At 38.4% G+C, this 25,965-nt stretch overlaps 2 protein-coding genes across 14 annotated transcripts in view; one reads left to right on the top strand and one right to left on the bottom strand.

The window, feature by feature from the left end:
- The window catches only part of armt1 (acidic residue methyltransferase 1), a 167,068-nt gene that overhangs the window by 38,547 nt on the left and 102,556 nt on the right, over positions 1–25,965 (bottom strand). For 4 of the 5 annotated variants that reach the window (XM_069932289.1, XM_069932291.1, XM_069932292.1 and 1 more), the window contains one exon: positions 15,507–15,616. The exons of the other annotated variant lie outside the window; for it this stretch is intronic. The gene's annotated coding sequence lies outside the window, so the exon portion shown is untranslated. The remainder of the gene's footprint in view (positions 1–15,506; positions 15,617–25,965) is intronic. 5 annotated transcript variants of the gene reach the window in all.
- Positions 1–25,965, top strand: part of rmnd1 (required for meiotic nuclear division 1 homolog) — a 115,955-nt gene that overhangs the window by 11,425 nt on the left and 78,565 nt on the right. For 5 of the 9 annotated variants that reach the window (XR_011355974.1, XR_011355973.1, XM_069932284.1 and 2 more), the window contains exons 1-2: positions 9,486–9,569; positions 12,593–13,021. Coding sequence is in view for 7 of the 9 variants with exons in the window: in XM_069932284.1 (XP_069788385.1) it covers positions 9,489–9,569; positions 12,593–13,021 (510 nt within the window). In the remaining 2 variants the exon portion in view is untranslated. Of the gene's footprint in view, positions 1–6,548; positions 6,704–8,737; positions 8,820–9,485; positions 9,570–12,592; positions 13,022–25,965 lie in introns of those variants that run through there. The other 4 variants (XM_069932280.1, XM_069932282.1, XM_069932281.1 and 1 more) reach the window with 3 other exon arrangements.

Raw genomic sequence — 25,965 nt, 5'->3', positions numbered from 1 at the left:
CAAATTCTTGGCCTTTCTTTGGGTCCAAGAATAGTCTATTCCGTTCCACAGGAATAAATACTTTGAGTACTGCTGGATGTCTTAATGTAAATTTATAAGATTGTTTTCTCCATGTTAAATTCCTTCCTCTTCTTTAAAAGTTCGAAGCTTATGTCCAGGTAAAAAAAATATTTTTTGTCCCTTATATTCCAATGGCTTATTGTCTTCTCTAACCTTCTTTCTTGCCTGCTCCAGTATGTTTTCTCTTGTCGTATATCTTAGAAGTTTTACCAATATGGATCTCGGTTTTTGATATGGTGGTGGTTTCGGTACTAATGCTCTATGTGCCCTTTCGATTTCCATTTCTTTATGTGAATCTGTCATTCCCAGCACCTTCGTGATCCATCCTTTCATAAATTCCTTCTTATCTGACCCTTCTTTGCCTTCTTTCAGGCCCACTATTTTTATGTTGTTTTGCCTACTGTAGTTTTCCATATGTTAATTTTTTGTGACAATGAATCTTGTGTCTCTTTAATTTTTTTTTCGCTCTCTTCCAACTTCCCTCTTAAATCATTTATCTCCATTTCTACAACAGCTTCTCGTTCCTCCCCATTTTCTACTCTTTTCCCTATTTCAGACAGGACCAACTGTAAGCTTTGCATTCTGTCTTCAGCTCTTTTCATTTTTCTTTTGATTGAACTAAATTCTAATGATAGCCATTCTTTTAATGACCTCATTTGTTCTTCAAAAAAGGCTTTATCTAAATTTTGTCCTTCTATTTTACCTTTTCTTTCCTTTGGAATTCTTGGTCTTCCTCCTCTTCTTCTGTGTCTGTATCTATGTCTGTGTCATCTTCTCTTCTCTGAATCTGTGTACCTTCATCCTTCTCTGGTGAGCTGCTTTTGTATCCTTGCTGGGCCTCCAGCTGCTGTGTCTCCTGCTGTTGGGCCTCCTGCTGCAGGTTGATCTGTTGTTGGGCCTCCCGCTGCAGGTCGACCCGCTGCTGGGCTCCCTGCTGCAGGTCATCCCCCTGCTGCTCACCCTCTTCCAACCCTTCATTCTCTTTCTCACCACTCTTCTTTCTTGCTTACTTCCCCCAGCCGCACGCCCCAATACTGGGCGTCTCTCAGCTGGCCGCTCCTCAGCTGAGTCCCCCTCCCACCGGCGTTAACTTTTTCTTTTACTTGCGGACTGCGCATGCGCAACCCTTCACGCACATATACACATTGGTGTCGGTCGGGAGGACACCGCTTCTCTGGGGACTCACCAACATCGGAGATCGGCCGCTCCTCTCCATGGTGACTCTCTTCTTCGACATGCAGGTAAGGCCTTCTTTCTTCTCCAGTGATTTTCCTTCTTCCCCTTTCTCTGTTATTCTTACTTTTTCTCTTTTGGGTGCCACCTTCTGTCTCTTCTCTGTAATTTTATCTTTCTCTTCCTGTATTTTATGTTTATTGAGCTCTGTTTTTTCAAACTTTTTTTTCTTTTCTCTGGAGAGGGCTGGTTCCACTCGACCAGCCACTACTCCATCACGTGACTCCCCCCTCCTAAGTCCTTTCTTAAGCTCCTTCCTGACTACCATATTCTTGAGACCCCACCTGGAGTATTGCGTCCAGTTCTGGTCTCCAAACTTGAGGAAGGACATACTAGCTATAGAGGGTGTGCAGCGCAGATTTACAAGGTTAGTTCCAGGGATGGCAGGGTTGTCATATGCAGCAAGGCTAGAAAAAATGGACTTGTATCCATTGGAGTTTAGAAGGATGAGGGGGGACATGATTGAGGTATATAAAATCATCAGGGGGATAGACAAGGTGAAGTCTGATTACTTGTTCCCAATGATGGGGGAGACGAGGACTAGAGGGCATAGTTTAAGAATACAGGGTAGGCCCTTTAGGACGGAGATGAGAAAGCATTTTTTTACCCAGAGAAGTGTGAATCTGTGGAATGCTCTGCCACAGAGGGTGGTAGAGGCGGATTCGCTGACTATGTTCAAAAGAGAGTTAGATAAGACTCTTGTGGGTAACGGAGTTAAGGGTTATGGGGATAAGGCTGGAAAGGGGTACTGATGGTAATGATCAGCCATGATCTAAAATGGCAGTACTGGCCCGACGGGCCAAATGGCCTACTCCAGCTCCTATTGTCTATTGTCACGAGCCCTTCCTGTTTCCTGCTTCCTAAATCTAATATATGCTTCCTTCTTCGTTGACTAGTTAGCTCACCTGTTTCGTCAGCCATGATTCCCTTTTCCTACCGTCTTTTTCTTATCCCAGTAGGACAAACCTATCCTGAATCCAGCACAAGTGATCCCTAAACTTCTTCCATATTACTTCTGTACTTTTACCCTTGAACATCTGTTTCCAAATTACTCTTGCTAGTTCCTGTCTCATCCCTTCATAACTAGCCCTTTCCTAGTTAAGCATTTTCCCATCTTATCTGTTTTTATCCTTTTCCATAGCTATGTTGAAGTTAAGGGAGTTGTGATCACTCTCTCCAAAATGGTCCCCCACCAAGAAGTCCGCCACTTGACCCAGAACTACATCCAATATGGCCTCTCCTCTCATTGGCCTATCTATATACAGTGTCAGGAATCCTTCTTGAACACACCTAACAAACTCAGCCTCATCTATCCCTCTTGCAGTCAGGAATTGCCAGTCAATATTCTTTTTTTGGCTTGGCTTCGCGGACGAAGATTCATGGAGGGGTAATGTCCACGTCAGCTGCAGGCTCGTTTGTAGCTGACAAGTCTGATGCGGGACAGGCAGACACGGTTGCAGCGGTTGCAGGGGAAAATTGGTGGGTTGGGGTTGGGTGTTGGGTTTTTCCTCCTTTGCCTTTTGTCAGGGAGGTGGGCTCTGCGGTCTTCTTCAAAGGAGGTTGCTGCCCGCCGAACTGTGAGGCGCCAAGATGCACGGTTTGAGGCGAGATCAGCCCACTGGCGGTGGTCAATGTGGCAGGCACCAAGAGATTTCTTTAGGCAGTCCTTGTACCTCTTCTTTGGTGCACCTCTGTCTCGGTGGCCAGTGGAGAGCTCGCCATAGAACACGATCTATTTGCCAAAGCCCTTTCCTACTCACGGTGTCGAAGGCTTTGGTGAGGTCAACAAAGGTGATGTAGAATCCTGTATTTCCCGCACCATTCCAAAATCTGCCTCCTTATCTGATCTTTGGTGTCCTGAGGAATATTTGGGGGTCTATAGACTGCTCCCAGCACAGTGATAGGTCTTTTCCTATTTCTGACTTCCACCCATACCGACTCAGTGGATCTGACCTGTTTATCCATCTTTATTTGTGGGGGGTGGGGGGGAACCAAGTCTCCAACCCACAAATCCTAAGTTTGTCTAATGACATCTTGTTGAACAATTTATTGAACGTTTTTGAAAATTCAAATAACCCATATTTGCTGCTTTCACATCTATATCCTGAAAACAAAATATAGCTCGTGTGGATTCAAAAATACATTCGGTATTCAAAAGGGTGAATCTTCATCATATCAATCCTGGCAAAAATCTTAATACAGTTACATAATCTTTTATCCGAAATCCTTGGGACCAGACACTTTTTGGAATCTGGAATTTTTCAGATAATACTAATGGTAAATTTAAATTAGATAAAAAAGATTCAATCTGATCCATATCTTGAGTACCTTCAGACGTATATAAATTTTGGTAAAACTTAAAATACTCCTCATTAATTTCCTGTGGTTTATATGTAGTCTCTGAATTTTTACTAATTGCATTAATCATTCTTGATACCTGTTCAGTTTTCAACTGCAAAGCTAAAACTTTGTGCGCTCTCTCTCCTAATTCATAATAACATTGCTTTTATCGTTGAATCATTTTTTCATATTTATAAGTTTGCAAAGTATGATAGCAAAGTTTTAATTTAGATAATTATATCTTATTGTCTTCAGTAGAATTCTTCTGAAATTTTTTCTCTAACATTGCAATTTCTTTTTCCAAATTTAAACTCTAACAAATACTGTTTTTTCACTCTTGCTGTATAACTAATAATCTGACCTCTTAAATATGCTTTCAAAGCATCCCATAAAAACAAATTTACTCTGTACCGAACCCTCATTCATTTGCAGATAGAAAACAATTTAATCTCTTCTATACTTAACAAAGTCAGGTTTTTTTTTTAAACAACATTTCATTGAATCTCCAGTGATAAGCAGTTTCTACCACCTCAGGACCCACACAAGACAATATTCTACTCTTATATTCAGCAGAAGTAAATCTACCCTGCAATTGTGCCAAAACCAAAAATAAACCAATTCTAGGAAACAAATTATGTCAGGCAGAATAAAAAGAAAAATCTTTTTCAGTTGGATTCAATCTTCTCCATATTTCTACCTTCATTGTCTTCATTTGGTGCATAAATATTCATCAACATCCAAGTTTCTGAAAATATTTTACAATTAACCGTCAACGCTCTACCAGCATTGGCAGAAAAGGAATCCAAAGCAAAAGGTACATTTTTATTTATCAAAATTGCAACCCCTCTGGCTTTCGAATTAAAAGAGGATGCAATCACATGGCCTACCCAATCTCACTTCAATTTCAAATGCTCTTTCTCTGTCAAATGAGTTTCTTGTAAAAATGTAATATCCACCTTCATCTTATTAGTATAATCCAATATACGTTTCCGTTTTATTAGATGATTTAGCCTTTTAACATTAAATGTCGCAAAATTTAAATTATTCATTGTTCTTTATAGTGGCACCCAATACAGCCAACCCTTACACTAAGTTACAGCTCCTTCAAAAAAAAACCCTAAATCTTATAAAAAGAAAATTAAAAATACACAAAAACAAAACTTAAGATTAATACACAAAGAAACCCCCCCCTCCAAAAAAAACTGCAAAGCAGTACCCCCCTCGTTTGACCGGGTGTGGTCAATACCACCAGCGGCAGATGATTTCGAATTCAGCAGGTTCATCTACCGCTCTCCGATCAGACCTTCAAAAAATATCGTCCATTATCTTATTGTCCAATCTTTGTTTGAGTATCTTCCAGCACTTCAACCAGTTGTGCCGTTTCCAGCTTCTTCGTCCCATTTCCATTCTTAATCTTGACAATGTTTACCAAAGGTTTCATTGACAAATTGTGGCTCATTTTATTATCTGGCAAAGAATTAGCAGAGGTCAATGCATCCTGAGCTTTCTCAAAAAATAATATTGGTATTTCCCATAAAACACTTTCAACACTGCTGGATATCTAAATGCTGATTTATAGCCTTTCTTCCACAGCACTGTCTTAATCTGATTAAACTCCTTATGTCTCTGTATAACCTCCTGACTTAAATCAGCATAAAAGAAAACCCTTCTACCCTGAACAATTATTGGATTCTGATCGACACAGGCTTTCTGTACGGCAAGACTTAAAATTGTCTCCCGATCCTAATTAAAACTGCTCGTGGAGGCTGCCCCGCAAAAGGTTTTCTTCTTAACACTCGATGAGCTCTATCCAATTCTAATCCTTCTGGAAATGATTCTATCCCCAATATTTCTGGAATCCATTTACAAAAAAAATTCATATGATCCTGTCCTTCAATGTCTTCTGGAAGTCCAACTATTTTTACATTATTTTGTCAACTTTGACTTTCCAATGAATAAATTTTTTGCAGAAAAACGTTCTTCTGAGTGTCCCATCCTGTTACTGATTCTTCAATCTAATCCATTCTATCTTCAACCTTCTTACATCTCTCTTGTACTTCTTCAACTGCACTTATTAAGATCCACTTTCATAGCTGCAATTTCTCCACACATATCAGACATTCTCTCTTTTACCTCAGTAAATTGTACATCTATATTATGAAAGCTAGTAGTCATATAAGTTATAATATTTTCATTTTGCTTTGTTAACTCTTCAAACGTTGTAACCACATCAGGTCCAGGCTAAGGATTTGTTAAAGTAGGTGAAGTAACTGATTTAAAAGGGGAAGCCATTTTTGTAGTTCTGGGCCTACCTTCTATTGCTTCTACTGCTATCAGTGACAATCCTTGATCATCTTCGTCTAAATATTCTACATTCTTCTTCTTCCTCCGGTACTAAAACTTCCTCCCCGGCGGCCCTGCTGTGAGTTTGCACTCCAGTCCACGTTGGGTCGACCTCGTCAGCACGACGTTTCTACGGGTTCCCCCGCAGCTCGGAAGCAATCCAGGACTTTGTGGAAGCACGAGGTCGCGCGCATACCCGAAGGGCCCGTCGCACGGTCACGAACGTCAGTTGGCACATTGCTGCGCATCAACACGCTGCAGATTGCGTTCTCCCGCTCGTGCCCCGACGCGGCCCCGCGGAGCTCACCACCCTCAGCCACGCAGGTCTCATCGCGCCCACAGACGTCCTGGCCCACCGCCAGGACAATTGCGTCGGCGGCATCTTTTGTGACGGTTGACCTTCCCTCAGATTCCTCTGGAGATGGATATTAAGGATTTAGATAGTTCATGTACTGATTTGGAACTTAAAGAAGCACTGCAATCTATGCCTGGTGGGATATCTCCCGGAGATGTCGAATTTACAACGGAGTTTTATAAAGAATTTAATGATTTGTTGTTTCCTGTATATACAGAAGTATTGAAACATACAACAGAAGCAGTTTCATTCCCGGAGTCTTTTTCAAGGGCATTGATAACAGTTATTCCAAAGAAGAATATGGATCCTTTAAAAGTGGCTTCATATAGACCAATATCTTTATTAAATGTGGATTATAAAATTGTGGCAAAGGTATTAGCTAATAGATTAGCTAATTTTTTACCAAAATTAATTTGTTTGCAGATGATGTGTTGATATATTTGTCATATACCAAAGACTCTTTAGAACCATTACAAAATTTGTTAAATTGATATGGTATGCTTTCAGGTTATAAAGTTAATTGGGATAAAAGTGAGATATTACCTATATCAGATGAAGATTATACAGACTATAGACAAATTACTAAATTTAGATGGTCTAACAAAATTAAATATTTAGGAGTTATAGTGAACAAAGAATATCAAGATTTATATAGTTATTATCAAGTTCAAGATTTATTTCAAACAAATTTTGGACAAAAATTGGTATTACCAGGTCAACCGAAATTTGAGATGTTAATTGCTGATAAAGAAAATTAAGGGGTTTATTTTGAAAATGTATATGCTGTTGCAAGAAAAAATGGATAAAATTGATGTATATAAAATGAAGGAGAAGTGGAAGAAGGATTTGGATATTACTTTGTCTAAAAACAAGTGTGTTGACAGTATTGTGAAATTACTCAATGTGAGATTTAGTATGGTTAATTATAATTTTATATATCAATTGTATTTAACACCTGAAAAGATGAAGAAATATGGTTTTACTTCATCAGACTTGTGTTTTAGATGTGGGGAACAGATGGTACATTTTGCATTCTCTTTGGGTATGTGGAAAAGTTAAACCTTTTTGGGAAAATGTTAAAATTTTTGAGAGATTTATTTAAGGTGGATTTGCAATTGGATCCGATGATGTATTTATTGAGTTATATGAATACATTAATGTTAGGGTTGTGGATGGACAAACCACAATTAGCATTTATACGATTAGGGTTAGCCGTAGCAAGAAATTGTATAGCCATTACGTGGAAAAATGATGTGGAGTTGAATATACAAAGATGGCATAATGAATTACAATCGTGTTTATATCTGGAAAAAATAACTTATAACCTACAAAATAATTATTTTTTTGTTAAGATGTGGAGTTTATATTTAGATCATAGGGCTATAGATGTTAAGAAAATCATGTGTACAGAGTTGGCACACCAAACAGTTAATATTGAATACCCGGAAATAATCTTTTTTTTACAGCTCCGAGGGGAGGCGAATGGGATGGGATAGTTTAGATGGGAAATGGGAGGGGGGGGGGGAAAGTAAAGGGTTTTTTTTTTAATTGTTGGTTTTTTTTGTTATGTTTAATGTTTTATAAAATCTTTAAATAAAATTTTCCAAAAAAATAGAATAATAGTAATGGTGGTACGTTAAGTAATTGTGTTGATTTCAGATTCACACAAAACAAAGACATACTCCAACTAGAAGGGTCTCTGGACAGGGGGGAGTGTGTTAGTGGTGGTGCTGGACAGGGTGAGGGGAGTGTTGTCCTCTTTCATCTGCCGTTGTTAATGTTTTTCTAGAGACGTAGCGCCAGTAGAGAGCTGTTTCATGAGCACTGTAAATTTGCTTTGGACTAAGGTTTTGATCAGATAACATCTCAGCAAATTCATTGATTTAAAGTTTAGCTGCATCATAATCTTCAGTAAGATGCCGCATAGACACACCACGATCAAGATCTGAAATTATTACTTTTGCTCTGGAGGGTGCTGGGAAATGGCAGTGGTGCTGGGCGGGGTGGGGAACATTGGGCATTGGGCTGTCTACGATGAATCAGGCATTCATATACGGTAAATCAGAGGTGCTAGACTCCACTAATTAGGGTTTCACTATCAATGACACAGATTGAACGGGATATTCAAGCATGAGTTGAGTGTGGGTCATGTTTGGTGCCTCATGTGAGCTTTGATGTGCAGACGACATCTGTGGAAAAAATGTTCAGTTTTTAGAATTTTGGATCACAGATTTCATACCTGTAGATATGCCAAACACAGTTTTGCTTTCATCAAACCAAATCAAATGTTTTTTTAATGAGTGTTAACGTATTTCAAGTAGATTATTTTCTTTTTAAAATATTTTTATTGAGTTTCCCCTACTGCTTGCAATCAGCTTATGATTCCCTATTTTCTGCTTTCTGTAGTTCTAGATAGCTATTCAAGATCAAGAGAATTCTGGAGCATCAAAACCAATCCATCTACAAAATATGTAGTCTCGTTAAAATGGTAGTATAGCTGAGTCGATTTTTTGACCTTTAGTCGCATGAAGTTCTCCAGTGATTTTCATATAATAATATATTCTTATTGAGAATTACTAACTTTTTAAAATGTGATTTATTGCATGCGTCGTTATTTCCTTTAATTTTCTATTTTTACTTTTGCTAACTCTTCCCTGTAATCTCTGAGAAGCATCTTCAAATTTAAGATTCTAGTTTTGTACTTAAACATATCACTTTCAAAATATTATTAGCACTTTTCCCCCAAAGTATGTTTACCCACGGAATTAATATTTAACCCTTGCTCATTGCATATTATGAATTGGCCTGTTCAGTAGATGGTTTATTGGCATATTTGCTTTGCTTTACTCACTGATTTGAAAATGAAAGTTACTCCATGATCATTGTCTTCTGTTTTATATCCCTTCTATCAGGGCCTACAAATTAGTTCCACTAGAATTACTGACTTTGTTATTTCTTAGCTGCACCTCTTACATTTTGGTTTTTTGTGTTAAGATGTTTCCTTAGTTCAACCTTTATCACATCCTTTATTATCAAAACTCTTATGTTACATCGTAGCCAAATATTGTATAATTTAAATAACCTGGTATCTTTAGTTCCAAATCTTCTTTATTGCCAAAGAAAATTCCAATGACCTCTGATGTGGTGTCGATCACTAATGCAATTGCTGTTGTTTTGTTGTAACATTATTCACTACTTCACTCTTAGATTACAACAGAATGTTTCTTCAGACACAAATGTAAGTGTTTTTGAATGCTGCCAATATTAAAGGCCTATCAACTGCCTTTATTATTCAATTCAATCTGACTTTTATCCCAGCATTGTTTATTAGAATTTATCCCAGTGGACCAACTTATTCCGTGAAACACGAAAGTCTGCAAACACTGTGATTGTAATAAAAACACACCAAAATGCTGAAGGAACTCAACTGGTTTCTGCTATCCTTAGGAAATAAAGATATAACTGAAATGCCTCTTATTGGTGCAGGTGTTCCAATAAATCACCGTCTTTTATTTTCTCTCCATAAGCAACTTTTCTCCTTCGCTTAATTCATTCCAAGCACAAAATTGAAATTATTTCATCTTTATTTTAATCACAAATAAACTTGTTTTTAGTGTTTGTTACTGAACTTTATTTTAGATTACAGTGTTTAAAAGTTATTATTTTTGGAATCTCACTCTCCATTGTTAAAGTTTATAAAAACATGATCACCTAAAAATGAGAATATAACATTAATTTTCCCCTTTCCATTCAGTTAATGAGACAGGGTGATCTATCCCATTATCAATTGCATTGCTGCAGCCTTTGTACCAGTCAGGTAATGAGGCAGAATTAAAATGAATGCCAGAATTGATTTCTTCTGACAATAAATATGAATATTTATTATTCTTTTTTTTTTCCCCGCCTCCAGCGTGACTGCCACCCGTCTCCCCGCACCCTTCAGCAGCCTCCTGCCAAGAGGCGGATTTCCTTCTCTGTATTTATATTTATTCTGATGCTCCTTCCAGTGACCTTACCAAGTAACAGAAGACATTTAGTTCCAATAAATATCAGTCACATAGAATGAAATTATGTCTTTCTGGTATGCACAAATTGCCATGCTTTGTAATATTTTATTAAAATGCTTTCAATGAAAAAATTAAGTAACTACTACAGTCTTTAGGTTTAACTAGTACCAATTTCTACTGATCCAAAAATAAAATATGGTTGATGCTGAAAATCTTAAATAAAGCCAGAAAATGCTGTAAACCCTGGTTAGGCATTATTTGTCCTAAAGGAACAGAATTAGAGGAGTCACGTGATGGAGTAGTGGCCGGTAGGGGAACTCCAGCCCTCTCCAGAAAAGTAAAAAAAAGATAGAGAAAAAGCAAAGGCACAAACATAAAAACCAAAACAAAGTGAAAGTAAAAATGTGGAGAAAATGGCAGCGAAGAAAGAAAAACCAAAAACAACGGGAAGAAAAGAAGGAAAGACGTCGGAAGAAGAAGGTGAAGGCCTTACCTGTACGAGGAGGCCCGCCGTGGAGAGAGAAGCCCGTTCCCTGAGGTCAGTCGAAGCCCTGAACTTGGGACTACAAAAATGGCTCACGGAGCCAAACAAAAGTGCGCAACCGCGCATGCGTAAGACAAAAATAATACTGACGGGAGGGGGGACCAGCTGAGGAGTAGATCTCCACAGCTGAAACAGACAACTACAACACAACAGCAAGAGGAAAACATAGAAAATAACGAGAGCAAGAAAGAAGAGAGTAAAAATAAGAAATCAAAGAAACAACAGATGACCAACTCAGAGGAAGAAGACCAACACCAAGACACTTCTAATAAAAATAAGAAGACCAAAAATACCCAACAAAATAAAACAAACAACCCAACAAGAAAACCAGAAGAGACAGAGGTAAAGGACACAGATCCTGGAGTGGACTCAGAAGAAGAAGAGGAAGAACACAGAGAAATGGAAGAAGAAGGGAAGGGCAAGTACATGGATATATATTTTTTTAAAGAATATATGGAATCAATAAAAGAATGGCAGTCACAAGAATTCAGTGAAATAAAAAGAAGAATAAAAAGTGCAGAATAAAAAGTGAATAGATTAGAGATGATCATGACAGATATATGAAAAAGAGTGGACAAAGTGGAAGAACGAGAAACAGCCGTAGAAATGGAAGTAGATGACTTAAAAAAGAAATTAGAAGAATCTGATAAAAAAGTTAAAGAGACACAAGAGCTGTTAGCTCAGAAGATAGATATAATGGAAAATTATAATAGAAGAAACAATATAAAGGAACAGAATTAACATTTCAGGTCAATAAAGTTCATCAGTATTTTCTATTTTTCAGTTTCTTGTGAAACTACTGTAGTTCCAAACTACACTTTTTTGTCTGATTTATCTATCCTATTCCCTTCCTTTATAACTCTGAATTTTACTTTTTGCAAGTACTTGAGTTTTGTGTGTTGAAAAGTTGTAAAGATGCTTTAAAATTGGATGTGGCAGAAGTTGTAGTAATGATTTTTTTTATGATGAATGAGAAAAATGTGAGAAAAGGATGAAATGATGAAATTCTGGGATTTCATGAAGTAGCCATTGAAGTTTAGATTTCTTGATTATAATGTAGACCCATTGAGAATAAAGATTTTATTCAAGACATTTCAGGGCTGCATGGTTGGCATAGTGGCTAGCGCAATGCCTTTACAGTGCCAGCAATCTTGACTGTTGTTCGAATCCTGCGCTATCTATATCTGTCTGCATGGGTTTTCCCTGGAGCTCTGGTTTTGTCCCACCATTTGAAACATACATGGGGTTTAAGTCAATTGGGTGTAATTGGCCATCATTGGTTCAAGGGCTGAAACAGCATGTTACCATCATTTTAAAATTTTAACTTTAAATTTAAAACATTTAAACAACAGAATTTTCCTTTTTAATGACTGCAAAAAAAATCCAAATCCAATTTTTTTTTTAATCAAATAAAAATATAAACAAAGCAATTCAGGGTTTTTTTTAAGATCAGATCTTGTGATTACTTTGTTCTCTGCTATTTGAAGGAATGTATTGATTTGTGTCAATTACAAAACTGTCAGTTCACTGTGGAATTTGTCTCCTAACTTGAAGAAAAAAAACTACTCAATTTTAATTTTAATTTTGAGATACTGCACGGAAAAGGCCCTTCTGGCTCACGAGCATTTTGAAGTGATTAACAAGTATGTGATGAAAGAGGTCTAATGTGATGAATGGAAATTATCAAAATAATTGTTCTTCTATTTTCAGATTGCTCATCCATCAACAATGGCTGTAAAGTTAGTTAAACCCTTGAAACAATCTCAATCCTTCATAAGAAGAATTTGCAGTTTGAATTCCCCTTTTGGCTATGTTCAGCATCGAAGGATCAAACATTTTGGGAACTATCTGACAGATTCGGTGTGCAGCCCATTGAAAAACAAAGCCAGACCATCACCAGATTATTATTCAGTAATATGCCACAAAATAAGAAAAGAGGTCATTTCTGCACAAGTGGCACATCATCAATTTTTGTACTCTACATGGTTTGCAAGCAAAAATAGACGGGTTTATTCTACTGCAACAGGCAAAAGTAAAGTGGCTCTGAAACAGAAAGATATATCAGCCAAAAGGCCACTCAAGGGACCTCGGACCAAACAGCCATCAAGGACCAATCTGCCAGGAATCGCAAATGTACAGGTAAACAAATTACTTTAGGCTTTCATATTCTTCAGACTGCACTTTAACATTTGGTCTGCCATATGATCCGTAAAACACTATAATATAAGTCATTTGATTTTTCATCTGAGTTTACATTGTAACTTTTCTATACATGGAAGTTTGTCATCAATTCTTAGTTAAGCCACAAGATGGAGTCTTCCTCTGTATGGTATTCATTCTTCTTTCTTTGGCTTGGCTTCGCGGACGAAGATTTATGGAGGGGGTAAAAAGTCCACGTCAGCTGCAGGCTCGTTTGTGGCTGACCAGTCCGATGCGGGACAGGCAGACACGATTGCAGCGGTTGCAAGGGAAAATTGGTTGGTTGGGGTTGGGTGTTGGGTTTTTCCTCCTTTGCCTTTTGTCAGTGAGGTGGGCTCTGCGGTCTTCTTCAAAGGAGGCTGCTGCCCGCCAAACTGTGAGGCGCCAAGATGCACGGTTTGAGGCGTTATCAGCCCACTGGCGGTGGTCAATGTGGCAGGCACCAAGAGATTTCTTTAGGCAGTCCTTGTACCTTTTCTTTGGTGCACCTCTGTCACGGTGGCCAGTGGAGAGCTCGCCATATAATACGATCTTGGGAAGGCGATGGTCCTCCATTCTGGAGACGTGACCCATCCAGCGCAGCTGGATCTTCAGCAGCGTGGACTCGATGCTGTCGACCTCTGCCATCTCGAGTACCTCGACGTTAGGGGTGTGAGCGCTCCAATGGATGTTGAGGATGGAGCGGAGACAACGCTGGTGGAAGCGTTCTAGGAGCCGTAGGTGGTGCCGGTAGAGGACCCATGATTCGGAGCCGAACAGGAGTGTGGGTATGACAACGGCTCTGTATACGCTTATCTTTGTGAGGTTTTTCAGTTGGTTGTTTTTCCAGACTCTTTTGTGTAGTCTTCCAAAGGCGCTATTTGCCTTGGCGAGTCTGTTGTCTATCTCATTGTCGATCCTTGCATCTGATGAAATGGTGCAGCCGAGATAGGTAAACTGGTTGACCGTTTTGAGTTTTGTGTGCCCGATGGAGATGTGGGGGGGCTGGTAGTCATGGTGGGGAGCTGGCTGATGGAGGACCTCAGTTTTCTTCAGGCTGACTTCCAGGCCAAACATTTTGGCAGTTTCCGCAAAGCAGGACGTCAAGCGCTGAAGAGCTGGCTCTGAATGGGCAACTAAAGCGGCATCATCTGCAAAGAGTAGTTCACGGACAAGTTTCTCTTGTGTCTTGGTGTGAGCTTGCAGGCGCCTCAGATTGAAGAGACTGCCATCCGTGCGGTACCGGATGTAAACAGCGTCTTCATTGTTGGGGTCTTTCATGGCTTGGTTCAGCATCATGCTGAAGAAGATTGAAAAGAGGAAAGGGCTTTGGCAAATACTAGAGCGCATCGGATGTCCCCCAAAGTTCCTCAACATGATTATCCAACTGCACGAAAACCAACAAGGTCGGGTCAGATACAGCAATGAGCTCTCTGAACCCTTCTCCATTAACAATGGCGTGAAGCAAGGCTGTGTTCTCGCACCAACCCTCTTTTCAATGGTATTCATTACTACAAAGAGAATGGTACTGCTTTAAAAATGGCAATAACTGCTCAGATATTCAATGTACATATAAATAGGTCCACAGAATTGTAGAAATATATTACACTGAAAGAGACTATTCAGTCAATTGCTTCCATGCAAACAATGGCTCATCAAGATATTTTGCTCGTGTAATTAGAGTGACAAGTGATAGTATTTAGGCCCTGATGTAGAAAAAAAATCATAAATAAAAATACTGGTGAGAAATTATGGATATTTAATCTTAAGAAAGAAGTCGGGTGGTAGAGAGTAAAATCCTGAATGTTAGTGCAGAAGTAGAAACTGGCTCCAAATGCATCCACTTTTGAGTTTCGCAATGATGCTAGCAAGAAAGCTCTTGGTGATTTCCTAAGTGGATACAGGTAGATAGATATTTGCAAAATATCTTTAGGAGACCTAAATGAAGTATTTTCAATTATTTTTTAGCTTGGCTTCAAATTTAACTGAAACATATGCATTTCATTGGGCTCAAACAACTGACTGAGGAAATCCATCAGAGTTCAAGCAGCATTTGAGATGGTTAAAGTATTTAATTGATTCTGGTGGGGGGGGGGGGAATTAAATGTTCCATTGCAGTCCCGGTCTCAGTTTCCCCTGAATTTTGCAGAGAATAATATATGGGTCTGGCATTTTAACCCTTTGATGATTCAGACTGATGTCACCCTATTTGTAAGTGCTGACTATGTGTTTGAAAGTACATCAGGAAATAAAATCAGGGGAGGAGTAGTGGCCAGTAGGGTAAAACCAGCCTTCTCCAGAAAAAAAGTCAAGAAAAGACAAAGTTCAACAAATATAAAATATAAGAAATAAAAGATACAGAGAAGAGAAAGATGGACCCAAGAAGAAAAAAGTAAAAACGGGGAAAAAAGAAAAAGTCACCGAAAAAGAAAGAAGAAGGCCTTACCTGCACGAAGGAACAGGGAGCCGTGGTGCCGAAGAACGCCCGTTCTTTGAGGTTGGTGCTGGCCCTGCGGAGTCGCGACCCCCTGACCGGTGGACTGCAAAAATGGCTCTCTGAGCCAAACAAAGTGTGCATATTTTGTTATATGTGTGTAAAAAAAAAAAAAAAAAAGTTTTTTTTTGGGGGGGGGGGTTGGGGGGAGAGAATAACCGTCACTGGGAAATCAGTTGACGCTTGTGAACAGGATCGCAATCCAAATGGAAAGGGGAGTAGTGGTTGCCCGGCAAGGGATAAGGGGCAACTCGAAGAGGGGGAGGGGGCATTTGGGGTTAAGGTAATATTGGATGTGGGAGTTGTTGGAGTATTTTATGTTTTAAATGTGTTGTCATACGTTAAGTTTAAAAAGGGAAAACAGATGAAAATGGGGAAAAGGTGGGTGGTGGGTGTGTTGAGGAAGCGGAAATGAGGTGTAAACAAGATATGAGATGGCCACGTTGAACTATATGATTATAAACATTAATGGAATACATAACCAAATTAAAAGGAAGAGGCTATTCAATTTACTGAAAAAAGAAAAAATAGATATAGCATTTGTGCAGGAAGCGCAAGTGGAACATAACAAATTAAAGAGAGACTGGGTAGGACACGTAGTGGCAGCATCACCTAATTCAAAAGCTAGAGGTGTAGCTAAATTAATAAAAATGTACCAATCAAAATAGAGGAGGAAATAATAGATCCAGCAGGGAGGTATGTAATGATAAAGTGTCAGATATATTCAGAATTCTGGAATTTGATCAATATATATGCACCTAATGAGGAGGATCAAAAGTTTATGCAGGATTTTTTTTGAAGATTGTAGATACACAAGAAAATATATTCATGGGGGGGGATTTTAACCTTAATTTGGATATATCTTTCAGAGTATGATAGGCCTGAATATCTATGCAAGCTTCAAGTTTTGAGATGGATTTAGGCTTAATATAACCTTTACCGTGAGGTATGCAATAACACACAAGACAAATTCATAGTTAACTGTAGATAAATAAATCCTCCAGCATTTATTATGCCACAAATATTTCTTTAAATCATTTTCTTTTTTCGTGGGAAAAGGTTATTTTTGTCAGAGTATTTCAAAAGCAGGAGTTTTGTGTCAAATTATATTATGAAATTAAAGATTGATATAGCAAGCTGATTGACAGCTATGGCGGCCAAAATGACATAACCAAATCCTGTGCAGTAGGAGATGGCAAAGCTTCACTCCCAGATGAACTCAATGTCTTCTACCACAAGAACAAGATAATCCACTCTTGACCCCAACTGAGGATGACATGCAGGCTTCCTTCAGGAAAGTATCTGGACTGGACAGAGTACCCAGCCAAGTATTAAAAACCTGTGCTGACCAACATGTCAATATATTCAGGGATATCTTCAACATCTCACTCTGGCAGGATCAAGCAGGAGTCAATCGTACGAGTGTCCAAGAAGACCGTCAACCACTGGGACTCACATCAACAGTGATGAAATTTTTTTTTGAAAGGCTGTTGTTAAAACGTATCAGCTCCTGTCTGAATGATGACATGGATCCCTTCCAATATGCCTACTGTAGCAAAAGGTCTACGGCGGATGCAATCTCAATGGATCTACACAGATACCTTGAACACCTGGATAGCAAAGATACTCTTTATCAACTAGAGTTCAGCATTCATTACCATCATCCCCTCAAAATTGATCAGCAAACTCCAAGACTTGGGAGTTAACACCCCACTGCATAATTGGATCCTGGATTTCCTCACCTACAGACCATAATCAATGAGATTTGATAAGAACTTCTCCTCCACAATCTCCATCAGTACAGGGCTGCATTCTTAGCCACTTGCTCTACTCACTTTACACCCATTACTGTGTGGCTCAGTACGACAACAACACCATTTACAAATTCACTGACGATACCACCGTAGTGGGTTGTTTAAAAAAGAGTGATGCGTCTGCATACAGGAGGGAGATTGAAAACTTGGCTGAACGGTGCACCAACAATAACCTTACACTCAATTTCACCAAAACCAAGGAGCTGATTGTTGACTTCAGGAAGGAAAACCAGAGGTGTACAATCCAATGATCTTTGGGGTATCAGAGGTGGAGAGGATAAGCAAATTTAATTTTTTGGGAATCGCTATCTTGGAGGATCTTTCCTGGACTTAATACACTAATGGCATCGTTGAGATAGCATATCAATGTCTCTGCTTCCTCAGGAGTTTGTGGAGGTTTGGTGTGACATCGGAAACCCTGGCAAATTTCTATAGAGGTGTGGTGGAAAATGTGCTGACCGGCTGCATCATGGTCTGGCATGGGGATACCAATACCCCAGAGTGTAAAGCCCTGCAAGTGTTGGAGGACGCAGCCCAGGACATCACAAGCAAAACCATCCCCACAATTAAAAACATCTTCAGGGAACGCTGCTGTTGGAGTGAAGCAACAATCATCAAAGATCCACAGTACCCAGCACACGCTCTGTTCTCACTACTACCATCAGCAAAGAGGTAGAGGTGCCACAAGGATCACACCACTAGGTTCAGGAATAGCTGCTACCCCATCACTATCGCACTATCAGACCCCTCAGCAACAAAACTCAGTATTGCAGATAGTTTGTTCACATTTCATTATTTGTTTACCTGTATAAGTTTTTTTTTCTTTTTCAATATTTTTATTGAAATTGGAATTCCACATCAAAAAAATACAGAGTACATAAGCATACATATTAAAAAATAGGAAAGTACAGAGTGCACTACACTCAGATCATACTGTTTCATCCATGGTACCCTGTATTCTTAAACAAAATATAGTAATATTTTATATTTTTAAAAAATAATCTAATCCCACTACCAAAACCAAAGCTATTTGGCAAAGAGTGCAACAAAAAAAAAGAATTCCCTGTCTCAGTAATGAATATCTTATTGGTCAACACCTCTGCATTAACACCAAAACAGAGATGTTGAAAGTTATTCAAATTTCAATACTAGAACAAATTACAAAAAACAAGATACCAAAAGACCCAAAAAGTTTTCTGTTAAGCAATATAAAAAACAGAGTTAAAATTAAATTTAAACAGATTCCAAAAACAATTTATCAAGATTGCATTAGCACCAGCTAAAAAATGCATAATGATAACTTGGAAAATGGAAACACCCCTGAAAATACAATGGTGGCTCACAGAAATGAACAAATGTATTCCATTAGAGAAAATCACTTATAGTTCAAGAGACAATTATGCACAATATGAACAAATTTGGGACCCATATATAAAATTTAATAATAACTGCAACCTCGGGCCTCCAGCTCTTAACTCTTAACAGAAATAGTATACGTAAGGGAAAAAGTGGATCACAGAATATTTAAATGACCTGCTCCCTCTTCTTGTTTTTTTATTTTCTCTTTTCTTTCGGTTCTGTTTTCTCTTTCTATAGTTATTGGGGGGAGGGGGGTGGAAGGGAGGGGGTTGGGGAGGAAATGAAAAAATTCACTATTTATACATACAAAGTTTGTGTAAATTTTAGAGATTAGTTATATTGTGACATATTAAATAAAAAATATTTAAAAAAAGAAAGATCTTTTGAGTGCCACTTGTATTAAGGTCAAGGGCAGCAGTATGGCCTGATGCATCCAATGTGATTATTCTTTGGGAAAATCTGGATACCCAGCTGAAAACCAAGCAGCTGCTTGGTCAATTGTGGGGTGGAACATCCAATGAAATTGTGATACAGCACTGGAATCAAATTCAAGTTCATTATCATCTGATTGTACATATACGACCAGACGAAACAGGCTTTCTCTGGACCACAGTGCACACACACAGGCTTACAAATACACAGCAGATGATAATCACATATAGAGATAAAAATATAATTTTAAAATAAATATATAAATATTTTTGAATTATTTACTCGGTTACGGGATACCTTTCATCAATCTGACAGCCTGTGGGAAGAAGCTATTTCCCAGACTGACAGTCCTGATTTTGATGCTCCTGTATATCCTTCTTGATAGTAATGGATCAAAAATACTGTGTGCTGGAATGCAAATTATGCAAACAAGGAATGTTTTATCTTGCTTCTTTGTTGTTTTCCTAATTTAGAATTGGTCAAATAAAGGAAGAAAAAAAACTACAGTTAAATCAGCTGTAGAATAAATCGGAAGTCAATCCCCATACCTGACAAATCTTTTTCGTGACCATTGTGCATATCAGTTTGCACAGAATGCAAATAATGAAACAAATAAGCATTGTAATTCTACAAATTCATGAACATCTGGATAAGATCAACTGAACTGTAACAACGGTTTTATAAATTTATCAGGCTCATTTAGATTTTTTTTAAAAAGGGGAATTCCCTACACTGGTAGAAAACATTTGAAAATTATTATTATGGTTAAAAACTAACATGCAAATCTTAATATCATTTGACATCTTCATGTTTGTAATTGTAATTAATACTAAACTATAAGATTTATCAAATTAAACAACACAAATTACTCATGAACAATAATAAACCTATTTAAATCTTTAAAAGCATTTGTAAATTTGTAGATTAAATTACTTTTAATTATGTCCTTAAGAAAAAAAAAATCCTTGAACTTCTCTCAGGTTTGATTTTCAAGTAGAATTTCCATATGTTGGAGTTGTTGCTCATTGATTCCTGTCATGCATGCACTGAGATCAGGTCAGAGCTATTTTCTATTGTTCAAACAGCTTAGCTTTTGCATTTGCATAAATTCCAAACATTATACAATTTTGATTTTTATGTATTCACTGGATGTTTGAACAATACTAGATTTATTTGCTTATAAATATTGTTGAAGAGATGTAGTGCAGATAGTATTTGCCACTTTTAGGCAAAGTCCTGAACCTCTTATTCCACAATGCATGAAGCCCAAGGCATTGATTGCAGTTGATCTTGAATTGGTCCTATACTGTATGTTTAAATATAGATTCTACACCTAAGCCAAGGAATACAGGAAGATTTTGGGTGTTGGGGTAAGGGATGACAAGGGGAAGAATGATTAATAGGGAATGGCTGTTGGAGAGAAGATTGGAGGGTAAGATTGTGTTGGAGGGGATTGTTGAGGGCCATATCAGTAAGATTGATTTGGTTGGAGCACTTCCATGGAAATGAATCATGGGCATTTATGCCAAGGAGATTGGTGGGGAGAATGCTGAACTCAAGATTGGGATTGAGGTCTGGGTAATGACAAAGGTTGCACTATGGGCATTCACTAAGGATGCACTTTAAAGGGTGGTCTCTAGGGTGATTTACATCTAGAAATGTTCATCGGTGGCCCAAACAAGATATGCTCTTTAATAAACAACAAAGCAGATTTAATCTTCCATTTAAGATGCATTTAATTGTGTGGCCTGCACTGCTGGTGAGCCATGTATATACAGTGGAATTTTTTTGTTCTGATGTTAGTCATACAATATATGCTGTCAGATAGGTGTCCTGAATTGGCACAAAACAGCCAATCTCATTTAATGCAAAAAAAATATGCTGGAAGAACTCAATGGGTCGAGCAGTCAACGGGAAAAAAAGAATGGTCAACACTTTGGGTCAGACCCCTTCATCTAGATTTATTGACCTTTCTTTTTCTCCCATTGATGCTACCCAACCTGATAATTCCCCCAGCAGATTGTTTTTTTGCTCCAAATTGCACTGTCTGCAGTCTCTCATGTCTCCAATCTCATTTAGTGATTTTGTTTTTGATAAAGCCTGAGGGAGGTTCTAGGCCTGGAAGGTAATTGTGTGCCACATTACACAGCTACATATTGTGACAGTGTTCCCACAATATTAACTAGGAAAGACCAGATACTAACACGACCAGCAGTAGGGAAGTTAGTGGAGGACCATTTTGTTCCAGGTAACAAGCCTGATCCTGCTGTTCTCTTCCTTAGACTAGTGGTTCTCACCTTTTTCACCACCTTAAGAAGAAAAGTAATAAAATCTGCAGATCGTAGCATTCAGTGCGGACATGGCAACTTTCCATAGCCTTTGGAAGAAATATAGGCCTTGATCTTGCTCCAACAGGGTGTGGTACGCACCTGTTTCAAACAAGCCTTAATTGTACCATTGCCCAAGAAGAGTGTGGTAATCTGCATAAATGACGACCGACCAGTGGCCCTCACATCCACAGCCATGACGTGTTAAAGCATATCAGCTTTAATTTACCTTCCACAGTAACAGGTCGATGGCAGATGTTATCTCACTAGCTCCTCACAAAACCCCGGAACACTGAGACCCAAAGATGCAGACTTCAGAATGGTCTTTATTGACTACAGTTCAGCATTCAACAAGCTCCTGGGCCTCAATACCCTGGATCCTGGATTTCCTCACCTCCATTCCACAATCAGTGAGAAATGGCAAGAACATCTCCTCTACAATCTCCACCACCAATGGGCACCACAGGGCTGTGTACTGAGATCCCTACGTTACATCTGTGACTACAACAACACGATTTACAAGTTTGCTAATGACTCCAATGTAGTGGGCTGTATAAAACGGAGGTGTTGGCTTCTTCAGGAATATGTCCAGTGGTGTTTGCCTAGTTCACTTTTATTTTTCTTCATAAAATTATTTATATGCAGCAAACACTGCATGAGCATTCATTCCTCTCTATCAGGGAAAAGTGTTCAGTATTTGGGTCCATCTCTTCAGTAGGCCTTGACTGCTGGACCCCTTGGTCCATTGGCTGGATTAAAGAGGTGGTGTTTGGTGGGAGGAACACCACTTTGGTGCTGGGGTGGAGGTCACCAATGAAAGGGGGATGTCCTGGAGCATTGTCTACAATTAGCAAATCTTGAAAGATATGCCTTCTTTGAAGCAGTACTTCTCCATTTCACTGGCATAGCAATCGAGAAGGGTATTGGGAACAGCAATTGCGTCATCCAGGACTGCTCCTGCAGTGGGGGGGGGGGCGCGGGTGAGGTCTAGGCCTGATGTCCTGCTCACCCAGGGAAAGTGAGCACATAATACCTCGCCTCTCTCAGTGTAGTGACTGCCACATGACCACTGTCTGGCTTGCCAGACAGGAGATCACTGCAAATGGCCTCTCCTACATTACTTCATCCATAGCAACACCTTCTCATTGTTCTCCCCCATTTTCACTGAGTTTTCTACATCATGGTGTGACCAAGTGTCTGGCAGTGTAACTGGATGGGTGGGCTGGGCTTGTTAGCCTTGGTTGACAGCCAGCCTAAGAGAAGGAAAACTGATTTTAAACCTGGGCAGGTGGGGCTCATTTGCCTCATCAGGCCATCCATCAGGACTGTCCAATATAACACTTACGACCTGAGGATCTTACGACATGGTAGTCTGTGGCAGATAAACCACAGGTGTAAAGAGTAGGGCTAGTATTGTGCACACTGCACTCCACTGCAGGCCCAAAGGACATGCCCATGTCTATGATCCTTCCTAAATCATTTGCGAAGAAAAGCCATGAATAAACCGGTACAGTGTGTTTGTTAGTGTTTCTGAAAGCCCTGGGGTTTACACTATGCCAAATAAGAAATGGCTTTAACTTGTAGTCAGCAACATTGCCTCCAAACAACACTGTCACTCTGTCTTTTAAAGCCTGGCATTTACTTGGTCTCCTTATGGTTGAAGGTCCTTTCAGGCATTCGCTTCCAGAATAAGGAGGTTTCATCCATATTAAAAATTTGCTGGGGCAAATAGCCTCCCTCTACAATTAGTTTCTCTAAGGTTTCAACAAATTCTTCAGCTGCCTTCTCTTCAGCACTCGCAGGCTCACCACTCACTTTCACATTATGCAGTGAAAAGCATTGAAGCGCCTGAACCACCCAGAGATAGCACTGAACTCGATATCATAGTCTGGTCCTGCTTTTTCTTTAAGCATCCGGTACAAGCTTTGAAATAAATACGGAATCAGTGAAAGATAAATTTATATTATGGGATGCAATGAAAGCTTTCATCAGAGGGCAGATATGTAACTAAGATGATAGCACTGAACTCGATATCATAGTCTGGTCCTGCTTTTTCTTTAAGCATCCGGTACAAGCTTTGAAATAAATACGGAATCAGTGAAAGATAAATTTATATTATGGGATGCAATGAAAGCTTTCATCAGAGGGCAGATATGTAACTAAGATGAAGAAGGACTACAATCAGGAAATAGAACAGCTGAAAAGGGAAATAGTAAGTACAGAAAAAGAACTAGCAACAAGGGAAGATATAACAAAAAGAAGAGATTGGCAGACAAAAAAATAAAATACGAAACACTACAAATGTACAAGGTGGAGAAGAACATAATGAAGACAAAGCAGAAGTATTATGAGCTAAGAGAAAAAATGCACAAAGTACTAGCTTGGCAGCTTAAAACAGAACAAGCTAAAAGAACGGTATTGGCATCAAGGAAAAAGGACAAACAAATTACATATAACCCAACAGAGATCAATGAAAACTTCAAGGAATTTTACGAGCAATTATATCGAACTGAGAACAAAAGGAAAGAAGGCAAAATAGATGAGTTTCTAGCTAAAATTGAACTACTGAAATTGCAAGAAGAGGAGCAAAACAAATTGATAAAACCATTTGAAATAGAGGAAATACAAGATATATTAAAAAAGCTACGTAACAATAAACGCCTGGAGAGGACGGCCTCCCAATAGAATTCTATAAAACATTTAAAGACTTATTAATTCCTCCTCTCCTGGAAGAAATGAACCAGATTGAAGAAACACAAAACATGCCAGATTCATGTAAAACAGCAATCATTACAGTAATACCAAAGACGGGGAAAGATCCACTAACACCAGCATCGTATAGACTAATATCTCTACTTAACTCAGATTATAAGATAATAGCAAAACTATTAGCAAACAGATTGGACGACTGTGTACTAAAAATAATAAAACTAGATCAAACTGGATTTATTAAGAAAAGACGAACAACGGACAATGTCTGTAAGTTCATCAACTTAATCCATGCAGTACAAGGAAATAAGACGCCAACAGTGGTGGTTGCTTTAGACGCAGAGAAAGCCTTTGACAGGGTAGAATGGAATTATTTATTCCAAGTAGTACAGAGGTTCAACGTACCAGAGAAATATATTAATTGGATTAAAGCATTATATAAGGGACCATTGGCGAAGGTGACAGTAAATGGATATATATCGAACCAATTTAAATTAAGCAGCTCAACTAGGCAGGGATGTCCACTATCTCCCTCACTGTTATCGTTAGCTATAGAATCCTTGACAGAATTGATAAGAACAGAAAATAAAATAAAAGGGATAAAAATAAAAGAGAAGGAATATAAAATCAGTCTGTTTGCAGATGATGTCATAGTATACTTAACAGAACCAGAATTATCAATAAAAGAATTACATAAGAAATTGAAGGAATATGGAGAAGTATCGGGGTACAAGATCAACGCAAATAAAAGTGAAGTGATGCCAATGAATAATGCGGATTTCACAAAGTTTAATAAAGAATCAGCATTTAAATGACAAACACAAGCAATCCGATATCTAGGTATTCGACTAGATAATAATCTGGGCCATCTATACAAATTAAATTATCAGCCATTAATGAAGAAATTACAAGATAACTTAGAACATTGGAAAGATTTGCCACTAACACTGATAGGAAAGGTAAATTGCATTAAAATTAATATCTTCCCAAGAATACAATACCTATTTCAATCGTTACCATTTCCCTTAACAGAGAAATTCTTCACTGAACTAAAGAGAATAATAAGGAAATTATTATGGAAAGGGGGGAAACGAGGATAGCGCTAGATAAATTAACAGAATGGTACAAATAAGAGGGCTTACAGCTACCAAACTTTAAGAATTATTATAGAGCAGCACAATTAAGATATCTATCAGAATTTTTATCAAACAAGGGAAAAACAAGAATGGACCAGATTAGAGCTAGATAAAATAGGGGAAAAGGTACCAGAACATATACTTTATAAGTGGGATGAAAAGCTGGTGCAACATAGAAATTCACCAGTACTGCACCATCTGTTCAAAATTCGGAAGAAGATTCACGTAGAAAGAAAAAAAAGCAAATTACCAACTACCAAAATTATTATTGACGCAAAATCAACTAATCCCTTTCACAATAGTTAACCTTTCCTTTAGAGAATGGGAGAGAAAAGGGATCAAAAGAATAGAAAATTGTTTTTTGGGAAATAATTTATTATCTTTTGAACAAATAAAGTACAAATATGGTATAACTCACGGTACAATGTTTGCATACCACCAACTGAAAACCTACTTGAAGGACAAATTGGGAAACAGTCTGAGGTTACCAGAAGGAAGCAGCTTTGAATATGTGATTACAGACACAATGATAATTAAAAGATTTATAACAAACATGTAGATCAAGCTGTAAGCAAAAGAGAACGATGAAATAAGCTGTAAACCCAAACAAAAGTGGGAACAAGATCTAAACATA

This window comes from Narcine bancroftii, chromosome 4 (genome assembly GCF_036971445.1).
Source record: "Narcine bancroftii isolate sNarBan1 chromosome 4, sNarBan1.hap1, whole genome shotgun sequence".
Classification (NCBI taxonomy): Eukaryota; Metazoa; Chordata; class Chondrichthyes; order Torpediniformes; family Narcinidae; genus Narcine; species Narcine bancroftii.
This window is presented reverse-complemented; position numbering and strand designations above follow the sequence as displayed.